Genomic DNA, 21,772 nt, shown 5'->3' with positions numbered 1-21,772 from the left:
TAAAATGTGGAATTCTGCTTACTACAGGATAAAACTTCCTCATAATTAAGTTGTCCAGTCAAGGAAAGACATGTCAAAGTCTCCAAGCAGACAGTCTGAATGCCATTTTGTGAGGAACATTGCATCAGAGGAGAGATTAGCCCAGGTGGAATCGTACTAGTGCCATGAGTTTTAGGTGAAAGAGCTCATCCCTTTCTGTCCTGGTGAGACCACACCACTTAGAAAGGGTACTCTCTTTTTCTTCTTGGTTACTTTGTGATTTAGAATATTGTTCACAAAGTGAAAATATTTTATATCTCTAAACCATGTATTATAGTAGATAACCGCTTGCTTCCTATGACAATTCAGATTAATTAGCTCATCATTTATTGAAGGCCTACTGTGTATCAGACATTCGACTTGACTGTTGAGTATAACAAGGTTAATGAAATAGGATTTCAGTCTTCAAGATGCATACTACTGAGCGCGAAATATAGCTGCATTACTAAAAGCCTAGAAAACGAAGTGTGTCCCCTGATGTAATTATTCAAGGAGTAATCATTTGAGCAGAGAAGTGAGGCTTTAGAGTTGAAACCTGGGGCATGAGGGGTTCAGTTACATTTTATTAGCATCCATGAATAAAACTAACAGTTACAGTTTTTAAGTAGCAAGTGCCATGTTTTATGTTTTAATTCATCAAACACTCTGGTAATTTATATCTCATTTATTCTAACAAAAGTCTACATGGAAATTAATAGTATTGCCATACAGGTAAGGAAATAGGTCAAGAGAATCGGTGGCTCATATAAAAGAGTTGCTCCTATGGCATACACCTGTATTTCCTGAACTCCAGAGGCTGAAGCAGGACAATCTCAAACCCAAGGCCAACTGGACTATGTAGGAAGACCCTGTGTCACAAAGGCAGAGTGTTGGAGAGGCCGTGAAGCTATAGCAGTAGAGATACAAGCTCCAAGGAATGTCTGTGGAATGTTCAATTTCCTAAAACTCACAGATGAAGAGAAAAGTGCAGACTTGCTGTGAGGTGTCCATGCCCCATTTCACCTCAGGCATGTGACGCTCAGTCCTTATTAGCTGCTCGTTTAACCGCAGACAGTGTGGTTAGAGTGAGTCCCTACTGCTTACACACCTGAGTGTAAAGCATATCTCCTGATCTTGAACGCAAATAATAACAGGAGGGGCACCAGGCGGGAGACTGACTGACATCATTGTCCAAAATGCCATTCTACCTAGAGTTGAGGGACTTTCTCATTGACTCACTTCCTTGTCCTCTTACCACCACCTCCAAATGTCCCTATAGGATGAGTTAACATGGCTATGAAAGTGTAGCGTCTTTACTTTGGAAAGCCCAGGAGGCTCGGGATAGAACTGGGAAATGTTAAAAATGTAGGAAATGAAAGCAGAAAGGGTAGGCTGGGCTGGGCTGTGAAGACCTTATGGGGACACGTTGAGGAGTTTGGGCTTATTTGAAAAGTAATGTGGGTCATTTAACTTTTACGTGACTTGGGTAATACTGTGATTTAGAGAACGTGCCTGCAGAAGTATACAGAATCAACCATGGAGAAAGCCCAGTTAAGGTAACGCAGTACCCTTCCCACTAGGAAGCAGAACAGCATGCCGGGCATTACTACAGCAGTCAGCAGACTCTGCACATGACCAATAGGGCGTTTTTAAAGAGGAAAGCCATGAAAGAAATGTCTGGAAACTTCTAGCATGAGCTGTTATGTAGTAGGTGATGCTAAGGGACTGTGAAAGAGTAAACATAAAGAACTTCAGCCACAGCATATGACAGTGTTCTCCTGTGTGTGCCCAGCATGGACAGCAGCCAGGCAGAAGCAGCACTGTCAGCCCGAGTATAGTCTAGGAGCTCGGTGAGACATGATAGAGGAGGGTCGGGATCCTAAGGAATAGCAGTGTTTGCACAGACCGTAAGGGATAAGTTACATGAATGCACATTTATTGAAAATAATACTGTAGCTAAAACTTGAAGAAAAGCAACGTTAAAACTGGTCAAAACTGAAGAAGCCAGCAATGTAGCTGGAACAGAACAGTGAAAAGAAGATTGGCATCAGGAAACCAAATGTGAAAGTCACTGACTGTGTCAAATGTACTAATATGGTAACCGGAAAAGTCACATTTGACAACTGTTGTCAGCTAACATGAAGTACGATGTGCAGATAAAGCCTCTGAGCTGCCTTTCTTCCCCTTTAGTGCACTCAGTAGGTTCTGACTGAGTTATGGGGTCACATAAGCCATGCGTGAGTATCTCCTGTATGCTTCAGTTTTCAGATAGTTGGGTTTGCGAAGAGTGCGTTTCCATGGTGGATATCTTACTTTGAATAGAGGCTTACTTATGCTCAGCATTCTTGGGTTGGGTTTACCTGTTGTATTTCTTTTCAGACTTCATGAAACTGTTCTAATCTAATAGTTTCAAACCCGTTGGATTAATAATTTATCTAAAAACAGAATTTTGGATTTATGAGATATTTATTTGAAAAAGTAACTAATTTACAGATATTAGATAATTAATAAAATATGCTAAATGTTATAATTTGATCATGCCTTGATCATTCAACATGATCCAATGATTTTCTGTATTCATAGAACTTTTAAATGGCATTGACCAAAGTAGTTGTGTTAAAATAGAAGCAAAAAAATACAAGAGTGGACCCTTCAGAGAATGATACACAGGCCTTATCCAGTCAGCACTTGCGTAGGGAAATCATTAACCTGCTCTCCTTTCTTTCCCCCCTCCTCTTTGGTTTTGTTTTTTTGTTTTGTGGTAGTCTGACCCTTGGTTATCATTACAGAACTATGGAGGTGCAATGAGACCCCCACTGAATGCTTTAGGTGGCCCCGGAATGCCTGGAATGAACATGTAAGCAATGCTTATTACTCTGTCTGCTGACTGTTCTGTCTTCTGAAGTTACGTGAGCTGTTAGCAGCTTCAGTGCACAGTGTCTTTACTGTATGAAGTGACCTACACGGGAGTGCGGTCTCGCTTCATCTTCATGCCTTCCTATCAGGTTTCTCTTCCAATGCAACTTTCAGTTGTTTTTGTTTTTTAGGTACCATAATCCCCAACATTCAGCCTGTTGCTTTTTAATAATTATGTATTGATTTCATAAAGATTTATATAAACACTAAGAAGGGATGCAGACACCTGAACTATGTACTGACTCTACAGAAGTTGATACTTGATAAGTTTTCTGTCCTAGCCGACAGTGCAGTTAAGAGGTCCCCCCAAAATATGTCTGTGTTTGTGTCATGGGGCCACTTTCAGCACAAAAGAATTTTCTGTGTTAAAGAACATAGCACGGGGCTGATTCTCTTTGAAAACCCAATGTGTACCTGGGTGAGGATCAAACTGCACATGTTTGTTTTCCAGTCACAAAAGAGTAGTTTGTTTCTGTTGCAGTGCAATTTGCTAAGGAATTTTTATTTCTTTTGCATTCTCCAACCTTCCCTCAAAGCCTGTCTGTATACAGTAGATCGTGTTAATGGTTTTATGAATTCACCAGAGGACCAGACCCGCCGAGGTGATGTAGCCTCAGGAGACACATCAGAAGTGACTAGTGTGCTCCATGCAGGCCTGTGAGTCTTCTCAACCTCACTTCCCATCTGCCTGCTTTTAGCTCCTTACATATTAAATGAAACAACCCTGCTATCATCTAGTGGCATGAGACACACTGTGAAATAAGCTCTTTTGATGTATGCAGGGTTTTTTTAAGCTTCTGAAACCATTTTCATAGGATGCAATTTTTACTAAAACTGAAAATAGGTTAATAAGTAGATACCAGGCAGACTCAAAACTAACAGAACAGGGAGAAAAGTAGGTCAAATTTTCCTACAACATCCTTTTACTTTTGTAATAAAAATGGACAGACATGAAGTCTGCTCTTGTTGGACTCCTCAAAGGCTCGCCCTTTTATTATGGCTGCTACAGAAGGATTGACTGATATTTTGTGCTCATGTCAAAGCTGGAGCTCTTACCAGTAAGACAGAAAATATATGCAACGTAAGTTAGATTCTCAAGTTAAAAGTCAATATATTTTATGAAATTTGAATGTTATGATCAACCAGGTTGTAACAGCTGATAAGAACATATCTAATACAGTTTGGTATAGTACTTGGCTTTAAGTAAGCTCTTTAATCAACTCGAAAACTTTATTTTCATATGAATTGAGAGACTCAAATAAGTACCAAAATTATCTAGTTTCTTCCCATATATGCGCTGATGTATTCACATGTGAATATTCTTTAATTCCATGTACTGTAAAAACTAAAAATATGGCTGAAGCTCATAGTAGGATTTGGGGGGGGTGCTATTTGGACTTCTTAAGTAGTCTTGATAATTCCTCTTATAGAATGTTTTATAGCTCTTAAAGAGAATGAAATCATACAAGCTTATTCCCAGTTTTTGTTACTATTCCCTTCTATTTTAGAGTCTTCTGGTTTTTTTTTTTTCAATTTTAGTAAACTAGGATTCTGTCAGAGACAATGAAAAAATACATATATATATTTAGGCATAATAAATATTTTTCTCTAGCATGGAAACTGTAATTAATGAAGTTCTAATCAGAAAGGGCAATCATCGCATTGCCGTTACCCCCAGAAAATCAAGGGTGGACTAAAACAGAGATATACACAGTACCTTCATTATATTTGTAAATTGAATTAAAATTCACATCATTACTTAACAATCTTTAATCATGTCACCCCACCCCCAAATTTTCAAATAGAATCTAAGGCTTTCTTTATGCCATTTAAAAAGGAAAACAAGAAAGAAAACCCTGTTGGACACTTAAAATTGGAAGATAAAGTGTGGTGTTCTCTACTTGCCACTCCTTTTTTACCATGACAGTGGAACACAGTGGAAAGGCCAGCCTGGGCACCAACGGGTGGAATACTGTGTTCTCGCCTGCCACCACAGCTTTCATAACTAAAGCATCCCCAACAAAAAATAACTTCATTAATGAAAGTTCATAAACTGAAAATTGGTCATCTGGAAGAAGCTTGCAGTGGTGGGACTCAGGACAAACCACACAGCTCAGTGGCATGCAGAGTAGACACCCCTATAACACATTTACAAGTAAACACCCAACATGGAGTGGCTTAAAGTAAAATTTACAAACTGTGGCCCAAATGTGAATATTCTCAAATACGTTACAGATCACCCTGAGAGGACATGCCAGTGGCAGAGTGCTCGTGAAGTGAGTAGTGGGCAGGCTTCCACAAGCGCCAGGCCTGCTCCTTGCATGGAGCATTGTGCCTTAGCCTCGCCACCCTGCTGTTCACAGAACATGGCTCTGCAAGGACCCAAACGGTTATTTAGGAGAGAGATTTTCATAGGAGATTCATCTTCTTGGTAGTCATGATTCCTAGGGTCCATCCAAATAGATGCTTACCAAAAATACGATCATCTTCTACGTTCCCTTTTTCTCTTTGCCTTTAAACAGGGCTCATCTGCCTAACTTTCATTCAAAATAATGTTTGTGAAACACTACCTCAGCCTCAGAGCGAGTGGAGATTACTTGCTTGCTCAGTTGTTCTCTAAAACCACTGGTTTGAAATACCTGTAGGATCTTTTAGTGTGTTTAAATAAGTTCAAATATAATTTCCTACAATATTAAAATGAAATTTAATATGAAATGCAGTATTCTGGAACTAGATTAATATAAGCAATTGAAATGATTCTCTTTATAATAAATATAACATTTAACTGATGTTATTGAATTTATTTATTTATTTATTTATTTATTTATTTTTTTTTTTTTTTGAGAAAGGATTTCTCTGTGTAACCCTTGCTGTCCTGGAACTCACTTTGTAGACCAGGCTGGATGGTCATATACCATTGCACCTGGCCAAAAAAAAAAAAAAAAAAAAAAAAAAAAAAAAGAAAGAATTTGTTTTATTTAATTAAATTAAAATTCTGACTTTTAATTTAGCTTCTTATTTAATATTAGGCATATTTTAACACGGATATTCTTTTTTAAGACAGTTTTTTTAGATTTTTAAAAAAGATTTATTTGTGTGTGTGTGTGTGTGTGTGTGTATGAATACATTGTTGCTATATCTTCAGCCACACCAGAAGAGGGCATTTGATCAGATGGTCGTGAGCCACCATGTGGGTGCTGGGATTTGAACTCAGAACCTCTGGAAGAGCAGTCAGTGTTCTTAACCGCTGGGCCATCTCTCCAGCCCTGTTAGACATATTTTACATTAAACATTTTATATATCTTATTCATAAGTTCTTTTTTTTTTTTTTTTTTTTTTTGGTTCTTTTTTTCGGAGCTGGGGACCGAACCCAGGGCCTTATGCTTCCCCTAGGCAAGCGCTCTACCACTGAGCTAAATTATGGGGTTCATAAGTTCTTTTTTTAAAAGATATATTGACTTTGATGCACATGCTCCAGCGTGTGTATGGGGCTCAGAGGTGGGGCCTAGGGAACGGAGCTAGAGCAGGGGGCGGGCTCAGCACCTTTACCTGTTGGACCATGTTGTAGGCCAATCACATTCAAAGTTAAGACATCACTACCGTCATAGTACTAAACTTTGCTATGATCTGAGCATTTTCTAGAACATTTCAAGACAACTATTTCTCAGTTTCTTGATTACATTATATTCCACGTCAGACAAACTGTGTGGCTGTATGGTCCTACTCAAATGTTTGATTGATCAGCAGACGTCCTGTTCCCCTCATTCTGTGTCTGTCGGGACATGGAATCCTGTATGTAAACCCTCTTTCAGAAGGGTTTGGTAACCCATTATAAGCCTGTCACCTCAGGAGAGACTCCTCTTGAAGCCTTTGGAACAGAGCCTGAGGAGGGATTTAAAACGCTTCCCTCTGTTTACACCCCTAGGGAGTACCAAGCTCAAACTAAAGTAGTTGTCAGGATTCCAAGCAAACCCTACTAATATAGTAGGTAACTTGGACAGTGTTTTTATTTAATGTTTATTACTTTAGACTTAAGATTACTAGATTCAAGGGACTTTTTATTAATCATCTTATTTGTTTACATTTCAAATGTTATCCCCCTTCTTGGTCCCCCCTCCAGAATCCCCACCCCATCCTCCCCAACTTTGCTTCCCTACCCACCCACCCACTCCCACCTCACCACTGTAGCATCCCCCTTCTTGGGGGGCATCAAGTCTCCACAGGACCAAGTGTCTCCCCTCCCACTGATGCCAGATGAGGCAGTCAGTCCTCTGCTATTTATGTAGCTGGAGCCATGGACCGGCCCATGTGTACTCTTTGATTGATGATTTGGTCCCTGGGAGCTCTGAGGGACCTGATTAATTGATAGCGTTGTTCTTCCCTTCAGTCCTTCCCCTAACTCTCCCATTGTGGTCCCCAGGCTCAGCCCAGTGGTTTGCTGTAAGTATCTGCATCTGTCTCAGTCAGGTGCTGGCAGAGCCCCTCAGAGGAGGCTGAAGGAAAAGGCCATTCAAAGGACGTTTTAAAAATGGAATATTCCACGGCCTTAGTGATTAGTGACTAGAAAGGGAATTTTCAATAACCTAATAGAAGAAGGGAAGTTGAAAATAGTCTACTTTTCATAAAACAATATTTATTCAAATGCACTTAACGTGACAGCCCAGGTATATGAATTTGATTTAATTAACTGGGCATTAATTTTGTTTATAATGTTTAAAATAGAAAACATTCTTCTGAATTCTAAAATGAAGCAATATATTGACATAGACTATCTCCATTTTAAGACTTCCTCTCTCTATCTTTAACTGAAATTATGAAACATCGAGAAAGCTGTAATCTAAATGTATATATTATGTATCACATCATTATATATTCTAATAACAAATTTATAGAGCGATAATATAGAGCATGTCCATTTAAGTGTGCCATCCTTTTCTGGCAGATGACGGTACCAATGGCTTAGTAACTAGGTGGAGTCATACATGACAGTGAGACAAATGCTAGACTCAGTGCTTCTCAGGACTAGGTCCCTGTTAGCACTAGGGATGCATCAACATACAAGGTGATTTCATGGAAGCAGGCCGGTTTGCACAGTGCTTACTTGTAATCTAAGAGTCGTTCATGTAGACACTTTACAAGTGCTTTCATCTGAATGGTACACAGGGGACTCACACTCAGGTCTTCAGTTGTGTTATATGTATTTGATCCCTTTTACTCTAAAACTACTAAAAGTTATTTAGGAGCATATATATTCTAGTATAGGTGGCTTCCATTTTCATTTATAAAAATGTACAATAGTTAACTACACATGACGCTGTTTTATGGGATAGTTTTTTGCATTCAAGGGAAGATCATTAAGATGACTAAGTGGTTCTTGAGCTTGACTGTGAGGGTGCGTGGTAACTACGTGACAAACAGTGCTGTCTGCTGTGCAGCCACCGAGGCTCGGGTTGAATTAATCTGTCATATCATTTTGTAGGGGTCCAGGTGGTGGTAGACCGTGGCCAAACCCAACAAATGCCAATTCAGTGAGTATACATACTTTGCATTTTGTAACGGGTAGCAGGGAAAAGCTTACTGCTTTTGAGCGCTTCCTGGTCTGCTGTGTTACCCATTTAAAGTAGTTGCTCAAAAAGCAGTTTTGTTTATATTCTTCTAGAAAAAAAGTGTATCTTATTTTTGAAATTATGTGTTTTTTAATTTCATACATGAACGTGTTTTATGCCACATAACTTGAGATTTTCAGAAGTAAAGGTAGGAATCCTGAGTGTACTGCAGTAGTTTGTGGAGCAGTCCATGCTGCTCGTAGGCTTGGGTTTTTCCTAACACCTATACGGTCACTGGGCTGCCAGTGAAGAGGAGTCTCAGGGAGTTACTGTCTGTGCACTGTGGTCCTCGCACCCAGGGCACACATCCATGTAGTGCCTGTGCCTGTCAGCTGAGGTGCCATTACTGCACATGTGTGTCTGACATCCTGGGAGTTTGGCTCATGTTTTCATGACAGTGGTTTAATTCATTTTTTTTCTCTCCATGAGATTACAGAAATCTATGCACAGGTTGGAAATTAGACTATTGGGCTTTAAAATTATTTTAGTTTTATGATCCTGGAGCAGGTTTTCTTCATCTTTGAAATCGTAAGCATTTCAGTGTGTGACACAAGCCTGCTGTGTAGTGTATTGTACAGTGCACAGTACACGGATACCTGAGCTAAGGATGAGTGACAGCCAGGCAGTCCCTGAGCGCTGACCGAGAAGGGATGCACCTTACTGGCTGCGCACAGGTACTTCTGTTCCCAGCAGGTGCCTGAATGCTAAATGAGTCTGAAGCACAGCTGACATTTAGGACTAATTCAGAACTTCAAAGGACTTCAAGGAGCCAATCACTGAGGGAGTAGGTGGGGCTTCTGGGTCCAAGAGGAGAAGAGGGGAAGTAGAAGAAAAGATAGGTCTTTTGGACAGAATTGATGATGGAGGACAAAATGTAGGTAGCAGAGGCCCCCGGTTCAGGGGGTAGATCAGCTGGGATCCACTATTGAAGGGTGTGTATCTTAGAATAGCTTACAAATTAGGATGTTAGCTTTTTCACCCAGCAATTATGTTCATTCTGGAAATTCCCAGTTTATGTTTCATGGTGGTTATTCACTCATATAAATTATCCAAATTCATAGTGATCTCTTCTCACATGCGTTTGGTCATCATTATCTATCCACCCTTCAAACCTCCATCCCACCGTTTTCATTACTCCTCCATCCCCCTCCCAGTTCTTAAGATTTCTAAAACTCCTGATTTAAATCTGACTCAGGTTCCATGAGTTCAAAAACTGTGTTCTTTCTTGTCACCCCTGTTCCTTTAGATAGAATGAAGGCTGTGTCAGCCCAGGTTGATAGGTTTGCAGCTTCAGTGGACACAAGACACTGCCCTTACCTGTTACAGAAAGGAATTGGAAGGAACCGTTAACTGAGCTAGAGTCACGTGCCCTACTTCATGAAGCAGACGGATGTCTAAATATGAACTGACCTAGGTCGTGTGCCTACTCCTGGACCCACACAACCCTAGTCAAGTCAAAATAAGGAAGTACATTAACTAGAAAATATGAAAGGGGTTGTTATTAGAACAAGGAATTGTCACAGCACCGGTTCTTTTGTATGGCATTGTATTAACCAGTTTACTGATTTGACAGGAGAAAAAAAGGAGTAAATCCTTTAAGGAAAAGAAGTGATCAACTGTAAGGAAAATACAGTACAAATTTGTATAATTCAAAAAAAGGGCAGTAAAACCTGGCTCCTACTTTCCACTGGCATAGTACGTGCTGTTGTCCCCCACCACCAGTGCTTGGAAGGTAATTGAATACTTTCCTACGGGAGAAAGGTGTAACTGGAATTACACCAGTCATTCTAAAAGCAGAAGTTGCGGCTTTAACCCTATTCATATCACCACAATCATGAATATTACGGTGCAGAATTCCTTTCTAGCTTAATCATGCAACATATGTGACCTTTAATTTTCTTATCAGCTTTTGGAGTTAAATGATTCTGACCCACTAGCTCTGTGATCTTATTATAACAGGTTTTTAAATATTTTATATATATTTATGTAATACTTACATTTATATAACAAAATAAATAACATATAGCATTGTGTGTGCTCACGTGCACGTGCACACACATGCTTGCCTGAGTGGATGTAAGAGCATCACATGTGTATAGCAGCCCATGAAGTTCAGAAGTGCCCAGCGGACTCTCTGGAACTGGAATTATGACACCGTTTGTCATTGAATGTGAAGTGACTCTCAATTCTCCAGCCCTGCTCATTGTGGTTGGCATTACCCTCCACTCCCTTTGCCATGTCTCGGCTGAGATGTCACAGTGGTCAACTTGGTTCACTTTGCCTGGCTCTCATAGAGTCACATCACTAAAGCATGCATTCAAACAATATGGACCTCTTATTTCCTAGAGCATGCATTCATTCCTGGTCCAATCCTGTGGCCTTATCAGTTACTACCCAGCATATAAGTCCTACAGTGTAACAGCCACCCCGACTATGCTGTGCTCCCTCTCGTTCCTTCTCTTTCCTTCAGTTTTCCTCATCTTTCCTCATCTGTACCTTCTTCCTCTGTACCCGGATTTCCAGCTCAGGAACATGCCCACTACACTCACATGGTATTTCTTTGTTTTGGTGTAATGTATGTCCGTCATGCTGTGCTATTAGATCCTCCTGGCAACTCTCAGAAGTGCAGGTTCAGTTATGAGCCAAGAGTAGGAGCCCAAATGCTGAATTAGTCAGAAAACTGAAGAACATAATGTAGAAATAGTATATATATATATATATATCATATATATATAATATATATCATATATATATGCTAAAATGGAAGACCTTGTCTAAACAAAGATGGAAATAAATGGATCAGCTAGATGAGATAAAGTTTTTAAAGTATTTAGAAACAATGGTTCTATCTCACCTGGAGGAACACTGAGGTCTTGGGGGATGGGGAGTCTGGGGAGTCTGGGGAGGCTGTCCTTAGAGACGACAAAGGGGCATTGTTTGCCTTTTCTCTCTAGGACAGTAGATGTCATTTATAATCTGTAAACAGTGGCATGCCAGCCTGAAAATGATGCTTGTGGTGTATGGCAGGAGGGCTAGGCACACTCAGGATGCTGTAAGAGCTCTGAGGCCAGCTCACAAGAGTGAAACTAAAGTCGGAAGTTCAGAACTTGCTTTTCATTCAGAAATTTCACAAGCTTGTGTTAAAACCATTTGGTAACTTGAAGTCTGACAAATGGGAATATTTATACCAAATAAGAGGGTAAATACAGCTCAAGAATTTTTCTCTGTCCTAAAAGGTGACTAGGTTTATGTGCACATCCCTCACACATCAGGACTTGTGCGAGGCTGAACCAGAAAATGTGAGATGCCAGTGTGCAGCAGGCGCGTGTTGCAGTGAGCTGCCCTGTGATCTTACCGCCCTTGTCCCTTGCCTTCCTCTAGGAAGTCTCTGTTGTAAGGCAGAAGGCAGTGACCAGGGGGTCAGAGAAATAGGAACCAGTTTCCTAGCGTTAGAAGAATGGATCTAAGAGATTCGAAAGGTGAATAAACTGCAGGCTACAGAAGAACACAGAGGTAGTTTAGTTATAAACAAAGAAATAATTAAGTAAGAACCAGAAGTGTAATGAAAAATAATCTGACATGAATACAGGATAAGTTGTAAAGCATGAATAGCAAGAAAGATGTCAGGCAAAGGAATTGTTCAGACCTCAGTACAAAGGTTCTGAACTCTCAAAAAGGTGATGGTTTATAAAGTTCAGGAATGTAATACTTTGAGGATAACAATAAAGATGATTAGTTCTGTCTTGCAAGCTTGCAAGAAAGGTGTTAAACAAATCAGAGTAGGAAAACACTGACCAGTGCTGAAGATGCTGGGAGATGAGGTTCATCCTAGGAACTGATAGGATGTCAGCACCACAAAGGGGCAAATGTGTGTCTCTAAAAACAAGGCAGTGAAAGAGTTTGGATAGGCCATGAACTGAAAGGGCACAAGAAACCAAAGTCATGTATTGACCAAGTTAAGTCCAAGTTCAGTGCTGTGAGAGACCTTGGTGTTTGGGGGAAGTGAGCCCCTCCCCCTGACTGCTTACTGGGCCTTCAGTAGCCCTGGGTCTATTAGCTCAACCCTACAGACAGCCAAGTAGAGGCCCTGCTGACATGTGGTCTGTGCCTACAAAAGGCAAGAACACCAAAAGGAGAAAGCCCTTTCAGACAGCCTAATGCCAAATAGTTCCAAAATCATCAAGTGTTTTGAAGGGGAAATTGTGGTTTTTATACTTCCTTACTTATGATTTCACACTAGCATGCCGTTACAGCAGGTGAAGGACCAGCCATTCAGAGTACAGGATCCATTTCACCACTCAGAGAGCTTACTCTGGCCTTGACTCCCTCATTTGAGGAAGACACATCATTGTCTCTTCTCAGAATAAAGCATATGGGCTGTATCATGCCAGGAACTCGTGGGCTTGTCGGAAAGGAAATATTTAATGCTGCCTACTTTCTCATACCCGGAAAACGGCCTCTTGTTTGGACCTGAGCCTCATAAGCTATCAGTCTTTGGACATCAATTCCTTTGAATGTATTGCATTGATGTTAACTAAACGAGGAATGTGAGAACCACATGAACCACGGGAAAGCAGCAGTGAGACACTAATGTGCAATTCCCTGGCTTTAGCTGGATTAGAATATATATCTTTCTATTTATAGAATATCTCTTTAGTGTCACCAAGTGGATACAACTGACCTAAGCCTACATAATTTAAACTATCATTTTGAATTCCTCTAGACTGAAATCTACATTTTCTTGTGAGTTCAATATAATATTATAGTTGCTTGGATTTTTTTGGCACTTACACAGATATAAATTCCTTTGTGTTTTACTATACTTTGTGATGCAGTTTAAACTTGATAAAAGAGAAGACAATTCATTTAATTCAATCTCATATGGTCACATGAATCAAAATATGTGTCTGTGTCCTGCTCATGTTCCAGATACCCTACTCCTCGGCGTCTCCTGGGAACTATGTAGTAAGTACATTTGGGTTTGTTTGCTCATAAGAATTGATGTAACAGTTTATTTGAGCAGTGAAATGGTTGCCCAGATGTTAAGCAGAGGCCTGTGTATCGACCAGGAAGGGAGCATCTTGAGCAGTTTCATCTGCCAGCCTCAGCACATATGCTGATGTTCATTAGGGAACCAGTTACCAGTCTGGCTGGAATTGCCTTCGGTACTCTGTTTTACTCTGGCATATGTTTCTGGAAGCTACTCCAATACTCTCCATCCAATCATGAAGAGAGCCATTCCCAGTTATACAAAGATATGCTTGAATTCGCAGTTCTTCACAAGAATAGTGTGCACGCCCCTGCCCGGGCCCACTCACCACACATACGGGCTATGAAAACAAAAACTTTATCCCAACCACAAACCAGATTAGGCTGCAGAATAAACAAATAATTTAGAAGGACCTTTTAGGTTTTTTTTTTTTCTATTCCTAGAAATTTAAAAAAGCTATTTCCTTGCTAGCATCTATTACATGTTATCTTTTCTCATTAATTCGTGTAAACCTGAAGCCAAATTACCAGGTTTTGGACCACCTCTTTTAACGTCACAACGACCCTTGGCCATTGCCTCTCTTATGTCCCTCGTTACATCCGAAGAACACCATAAGGGATAATTTATTTTACAAAACTTAAGAGAAAATATTAACAGAAGATAAAATGGTAAACTAGGAAGCTGTTCCGAGGGTGATTTGCAGAGTTATGTGCAGTGAGTGTACTGAACTTGGGAATGCAGTCAGTGAGCAGTTCAGCCACAGAAAGACTATCCATTACCCTAGAGAGAAGCAGGGCCGCTCCGGCCTGCGCTCTCAGTACTCAGCGTTCTTCTAAGCCAGTCAAGCCAGAGTTCTGTAGGAAACAACAGAAAAGGGAGGAAGGAGAGAGGAAGGAAGAGAAAAGGAAAAAATAGGATAAAACTTTCTTAAAGTCACTTAATAAGCCTGATAAAGTCTTATTAAAGAATATACATTTATTTTAAAAGAAACTTTATTGTTTACTTAATGGGAAATGCATACATTATTTGAAGTAACTGCTAGGTTGTATGTATACGCTCAAAAGAAAAGTAAATATTTAAGTCTCTGGAGAGCTAATTTTATGCATGGAGCTCCTAAAAAAAACTCTAAGACTCGCTGCCTAGATGATGCATTTAGTTGTCAGAATTAACTGCACCTCTGCCTCCTGCCTGGTGCAGCTGGCTGTGGGGTTGCAGCCTCGTGAGCATTGGTCAGGGCGAGGAGTGCGTCCCATTTCCCACGGAAGTGGAGCCGCTGTGTCCTGTTGCTCCTCAGGCTGACAGAGAACAGAAACAGCATTAGTGGGTCGGTCACACCTAGTGGGGTCTCCTAGGAGTCTTCTGTGAATGTCTTTACAGATTTAGTAAGTGCCAGTGACACAGAGTGTAAGGAAATTATAGCAAAATACACAGGAAGTATTCGTATTTTGTTGCTTTGTAAAGGCCCTGTTAAGTAATTTCTGCTTAACCTCATTATAGGTGATGGGATTAAGTCATGAGTAATAAGCCAGTGTCACGGGTTCATTGTTTTTGTAAACTTGTCAAGACAGTCTCAACATAGTTAAGCTAAATTATGTTTTGCATAATATTGAGATGATTGTGCATCAAGAAAATGAATTACAGAGGAAATATAGTTGCTTTGTTTTTGAATTTGGGTGACTATAGAGAGAACAGTAACCTTTTCCTTATGTTGTTTAATGAAATGCTTTATTTTTACTAAACTTCTGTGTGGTTATTTAGGGTCCTCCAGGAGGTGGAGGACCACCAGGAACACCCATCATGCCTAGTCCAGCAGGTATGTAATTCAGACTAGCCACATGGACTTTTGACTCCTAGGATAAAACCACAGAGTACAGGAATTGTTTTTTTAATAAACTTACGAATTTTCATTTTCTCAGCATGATGAAAAAGAGTAGGGGTAACAAGTAGAAAGAAGTCTAGTTCTTAAACAGCATTGGTGCTGTCAAGCATTTAGAGAATTCATCTTGTATGAATAATGGAGTTAGTATGAGCACTGTTTTGATTTACATGAATTGCCCAGTTATTAACTTACTAAAAGTCCCTGAAAACTGAAAAGAATTCATATCCCCACCACGCTCAGAAAAAAAGTCTACAGGAGTAAAACTTTAAAAGACATTAACCTGTTAGGTTATCAACTGACCCCGCTCACATATCTGTTATCTGACTAAGCATGGATATGTTTTCAGTACTGTTTACTCTACATGTCTAGGAGTTTATTAGTTAACAAAGCCATAATAATTTAACACAATTCTTTCAAGTAGCATTAGCATTTCTTTTTTCCCCTCTTGAGAATTTCATACAAAATATTAGTTTAAAGACTAATGAATGGAATTTAAATTGTCAAAGATCTATCAAATTATATAGAACATGTATCAAAGGCTATTAGATGGCTCTTAAGAGTTGACTCTATAACCCTAATACTATAAATGACTCAAGGTATAATCCAGGATATTTATATGAGGATGTTCATTTACTCTTCTCAGTAGCTAAACAAACTAATTTTCATTCCTATCCTAACATTAGTGAAATGATTAAATTCCAAATAAAGTTAAGGCTTTCACTTTCTTGGTAATAAAATAGATGAGAAATACTTATAATTGAAAATAATTTTAGTATAGCTCACTGTAAAGTCAAATGTTCTTAATTACTTAGAATTAACTCTAAGATATACAGAAGTTTAAAAACCTTTATTATTAATAATGCCAGTAAAGAATTTCCTATCTTATAATTTTTATTTAAAACCAACTTTGGTAATACAAAATGTTACCTTAACTTTGCTGGTTTCTCTCTATCCATAAACATGTCGTCATCTCTATCTTTAAACTGTCTACATTGAAAATGGAGCAGATTCCATCCAAGAGGAAGTCATATGAACTAATCTCCTCCCCTGCAGTCATTCTCACTTTGCGAAGTTAAGGTGTAATTTAGAAGGTGGCATGGGATTGGTGTTCGTGTCACTATAGACGAGGGCCCAGCTCCCAGCAACGCTGAGCAGGCGATAAGTAACCTGGCGGCCTTTCCACCTGGCCAGCCTCGTGGGCGTACTTCCGTAGACTCAGCCTTTGACAGTGAGCTGGTCCTCAGCCCCAAGGTACACTTTATTGTAAGAATCAGGCATTACCTAGTACACTGTCCTTACTCCTCTTGATGATTTTCTATCTTTTGGATGAAATTATATTTTAATTAGTCTTAGTGATAAATTCATCTCTTGCATATTTAAATTTGTAATCCATTTTTTTCTTTCACCAAAAGTAAAGATAAAATCCATTTTAAGTTTTCATATATTTAAAAAGAAATAAAAAATTTTTCTAAAACATAATAGAACTTTTTAGACAGATTAAATGCTAATTTGTTGTTTGAGACACACAAGGGAAGTGAGACATAGTCCCTTTCCTTCTGACGACCTCTTGATAGCCAGTTGTGGGTAGAATGGAAGACTAACAGCATTAGCTGATGACGCCAGCCACATTGCATTGGTTGGAGAGCATGTATAATCAGAAACCTCAGGGGAAACGTGTATTAGAATAGCATCTGAGGGGCCAGTGAGATGGCTCTGTGGTTAAGAGCAATGACTGCTCTTCCAGAGGTCCTGAGTTCAGTTTTCATAAGCACATGGTAATGCAAGACCACCTATAGAGGAATCTGATGCCCTCTTCTGGCATGCAGGTGTTCTTGCAGACAGACCACTCATTTAAATATATATGTAAGTGGACATTAGCCCAAAAGCTCAAATTACCCAAGATATAATCCACAGATCACATGAAGCTCAAGAAGAAGGACGACCAAAGTGCAGATGCTTCAGTCCTTCTTAAAAGAAGAAATAAAAATATTCATAGGAGGAGATACGGAGACAAAATTTGGAACAGAGACTGCCCCACCTGGGGATCCAGTCTATACATACATACATACCCTACCTGGTGAGCCAGCCCATATACAGTTACCAAACCCAGAGAATATTGCTGATGCCAAGAGGTACATGCTGACAGGAACATGAGAGGCACTGACAGGAACATGAGAGGCTCTGCCAGAGCCTGACAAATACAGAGGTGAATTCTTGCAGCCAACCACTGAACTGAGAACTGGGTCCCCATTGGAGAAGTTAGAGAAAGGATTGAAGAGGCTGAAGGGGTTTGTAACTCCATAAGAACAATACCAACCAACCAGAGCTCCCAGGGACTAAACCACCACCCAAAGATTACACATGAACAGACCCATGGCTCCAGCTGCATGTGTAGCAGAGGATGGCCTTGTTGGGTACCAATGGGAAGAGAAGCCATGGTCCTGCCAAGGATGGACCCCCAGTGCAGGGGAATGTCAGGGCAGGAAGTGGGGTGTGGTTGGGGAGGGGAAACACACTCATAGAAGGGGGAGGAGGGATGAGATGGGGGCTTATGGACAGGAGACCAGGAAAGGGGATAACATTTGAAATGTAAATTAAAAATGCCCAATAAAAAAAGAAAAATATAAATATATTTTTAAAGAGAGAAAGAAAAGAAATAGCATTTGGAATGAGTCTTGGTGTCTAGTGACTAGACGTTTAGTAGGTGACAGCAGACGAAAAGAGGTTCAGCAGTAAAAATGAAGGCGGGCAAGGCTGGTGGCAGGCAAGAAGGAATAAGTGACCTGACTGACACAGCAGAAATGTTTCATAGATAACAACATGAACAAGTTAGAGCCACAAGGTAGGTTGGGACCTCACTTTATATTCAGAACCAAGGTCAGTGCAAGGGACTGCATAGAACACTATCAAGTGTTCTACTCTACAAGTCAAATCCAGCTGAGCGTGCCAGCACACACCTTTAATCCCGGCACTTGGGAGGCAGAGACAGGTGGGTCTTTGTGAATTTGAGGCCATCCGGGTCCACAAGGAGTTCCAGGACAGCCAGGTAACATCATTCGACCCTGTCTCAAACATGAAATCTAGCCCCAAGACTCATAGATCACTGTTAATAAGTGATCAGTGAATAATGTCTCACTCACTCTAAGTGACACGCACTGAAGTCACAGGCCATTGAGGTCTAATGAGTGGTTTCACAGAGGGGCAGAAACAGTAGATACCTCTACCTAGGCCACTCCTATGAGAAAGCATGTTTGCCCTCTCGGATCAGTACAGAATGCAGCTTCCAGGTACTTCCAAGTAACAGAGCTACTGTTCCACAGCTAAGTAAACTTTATAACTAAGAAAATGGAAAACTGTGGTTCATAACTGATGCTTCTTCAATGTAAAGTAATTTACTTTGACTCTAGGTTTACTTCAAAAATATATGTGGGCATTTAATTAGAATTTGCTAGTCGGCATGAAGTCTAAGTTTTAGAATAGTGTAAAAGCTTGCATATATTTATACAGAATATATGCAGTTAATAAAAGGACTAAAATAAGTTATCAAAAAGTTTTTGAAATTCAACTGTCATCATTCATGTCTGTAACTTAGTACTCATGAGACTGAGATAGGAGGATTACTGTGAACTCAGGGCTAGCCTGGTCTACCAAGTGAGTTCCAGGCCAGCCAAAGCTGTAAAATGAGAGGATCTCTAAAGGGAGAGAAAACATAGTAGAGGAATCTGGCTTCAACTTTAAGCAAGATAGTTTCTTTTTCTAGTCTTGTTGTAATCTCACTTTTGAAATTAAGTCAGTATATTATACCAATTTTATCTTAAAATTCAATGTTCTTTTTTATAGGAAAGCTAAGAAAATTCTGGAAATCAGAAGCTACTAAATATGAAGTTTTAAAATTGTCTGATATGTATATATGTCGTCATTTATGGAGTGAAAATTAATCCATGTTTTATGAAAGAAAATATTGCACTGCTTGTTTTTAAAGTAATATTCAGTTGACCTAAATTACTGAAATAATTATACATCTCATCATGTTTGTAATTTATGACTTTAGAACACTAAAGTCTGGGTCAGAAATGACTGCCAAGTATTTGTTTCCAAACATTAGTAGTGACTGTCAGGTGCATATCTAGCTGTCAGTTTCTGTATATGCCAGGATCGCCTGTGATTATTGTTTTGTGATGGCTTCAGTAGAGATATTAATTAGGTCATGTTTTGTTTCAGATTCAACCAACTCGGGAGACAACATGTATACTTTAATGAATGCAGTACCTCCTGGGCCTAACAGACCTAATGTAAATATAAGTTTTAAATGTTTTTGTACTACCATATAGTAATGATCCAAATAAATACAAATGTCATGGCTTATACAGGGTAGCTAAAATTGAAAAAAGTCAGCAAATACATTTTTGTGTTAAGGTAATTAAAACTTACATGTGTCTAGTCTTAGAGTCTTTTAAAATATTAAATTCCAGAGAAAAGAGTAGAACATAGCACATTCGAGGCTGTTGGGCTCACAGTCTGACTTCTCAGCCTCGCCCTAAAAGAACTAAGAACACAGTCATCTTCTCACTCATTGGTGGTGGGATATATCGTGTGCAGGTGCAGCTGCAGTGTGTGTGTGTGTGTGTGTGTGTGTGTGTGTCTTTGTGGCTGGAAGAGAGAGAGAGCATGCGTCGTGCGTGCTGTCCCAAACCACTTGTAACCCTGTCCTCTCCATCTACTGTGGGAATCCTGGGGATTGAGCTCAGGTTCTCAGGTGTGGTAGAAACTCTGCTTCCTCACAGGAGCAGAAGACTCTGTGTTTGCACAGAACTGGCGGCAGCCTTGTCTGAACAGTTTCCCCCTAAGCCACCCAGCCTGCCTGCCTGTCTTTCTGCCTCCCTCTTTCCCAGCTCCTCCTTTTCCTTTCCCCTACTCCCTCCCCATCCTTTCTTGGTTAATGTGCTCTGGTGCTGAGGGCTAGTATGCTTCCTAACCATCCCTACTCTAGTTACCACCCTGTAGTCAGTACTGCACCCCATATGTAATGGAATATGGTTTTAACTTGGGAACATTTAAAAGGAAATGCTGACTTCAGTAGGCTTACCTTCACACCTGAGTGATGACAGACCACTTGCCTTAGGATGGGGCATGGAATCATTCCAGAGGAGTCAGGAAAGGAAAGGGAGCTGACCTGGAACGTCCCATCACAACCCTACTACCCCAGCATGTCTGTTCACAACTGCTTACTGCTAAGATTTTACCTGAAAAGAAATAGTCTCGATGCCGTAAACGTGTGACCAGAGCTGCTGCGGAGTGTCTGCACTAAGCTGGCATGGTGCACATAACGTCAGCTCCAAGTATGCAAATATGTTTAACCTGCAGGGTGGAATCGCCCCCCACCCCGTGCCCATTCAGACAATGGTATATTCCCTTCTAAGGAAGCCCTGATACTGGCGTCATGCTTCAACCAAAATGTTCTTTGTAATAAGCCAGTAGCACCTGCGGCTTCTCAAGAGCTGCACCAGGAGAATAGGAGGAAGTCTCTCAAGGTGGAATGCTGATCTTCGAGTCAGTATACGCTCTCCATATTTCTTCTCCTGAGAGAAAAAAAGTGGACAGAAAAATTAACCTTAGCATCCATCACAGAGATGAGAGAGGTGGGGAAGGCGGTTAAAGAACCCACAGCCTACAAATGTATCCTGGAGTCTCCAAACCTTGGGATAAGCCAGGGCAATCTCTGCAATGTTAATAATAATGTTAAAGTCATTTTCCATGTAGTCACAATTACCTTCTTCATTTTAAAAGCAGTTTCCAATGGGCCCTGGATCAGATGGTCCCATGGGTGGACTAGGAGGAATGGAGTCCCACCACATGAACGGCTCTTTAGGTAAGGCTCGGCCTTCCCATTAGATAGATAGAATGAACTCAGAATAAAGTGTTAACTTTATTCCATGGGTGTTATGGACTGCAAAGCTCTTTCTGTATCATCAGAATGGAGGTATAACCCATAGTGTATGGGTTATGAGAACTGGGGAACACTTGAAAATCAGGAGTGTGAGAGTTGTTCTGTGCAGTGTGCCCCATGAGTATCAATACCAACCTGTGAAGGCGTAAGCGTCTTGTGGCCAGAGGAGTTCTGTTCTTTTGCTCAGCATGTGCAGTGCTGCCTAGAGCAGAGGGCTTCTCTGTCCTCCCACAGGGGATTTATCTCCAGACTGTGAAGATAATATCAGGGAAACTAGCTATTAAGATAATTCCTTAGTTTTGTTGTGTATTTTAATGTTTGCCTCATTTTAAAATAGTAACCAGCTTTGATAATACTAATAATTCCGTTATGATCTGTACCTGCCTTCAGGATAGAGCCAAGATCACGTGTACCAG

At 40.2% G+C, this 21,772-nt stretch overlaps 1 protein-coding gene across 7 annotated transcripts in view; it reads left to right on the top strand.

Moving 5' to 3' along the window:
* Ssbp2 (single stranded DNA binding protein 2) overlaps positions 1–21,772 on the top strand; it is a 253,947-nt gene that overhangs the window by 217,741 nt on the left and 14,434 nt on the right. For 2 of the 7 annotated variants that reach the window (XM_032899052.1, XM_032899048.1), the window contains 6 exons: positions 2,784–2,875; positions 8,414–8,462; positions 13,470–13,505; positions 15,289–15,343; positions 19,631–19,701; positions 21,197–21,278. In XM_032899052.1, the coding sequence (XP_032754943.1) occupies positions 2,784–2,875; positions 8,414–8,462; positions 13,470–13,505; positions 15,289–15,343; positions 19,631–19,701; positions 21,197–21,278 (385 nt within the window). The remainder of the gene's footprint in view (positions 1–2,783; positions 2,876–8,413; positions 8,463–13,469; positions 13,506–15,288; positions 15,344–19,630; positions 19,702–21,196; positions 21,279–21,772) is intronic. The other 5 variants (XM_032899051.1, XM_032899054.1, XM_032899049.1 and 2 more) reach the window with 3 other exon arrangements.

This window comes from Rattus rattus, chromosome 3 (assembly GCF_011064425.1).
Source record: "Rattus rattus isolate New Zealand chromosome 3, Rrattus_CSIRO_v1, whole genome shotgun sequence".
NCBI lineage: Eukaryota > Metazoa > Chordata > Mammalia > Rodentia > Muridae > Rattus > Rattus rattus.
The sequence above is the reverse complement of the archived record's forward strand: the minus strand, read 5'-3'. Positions and strand labels throughout refer to the sequence as shown.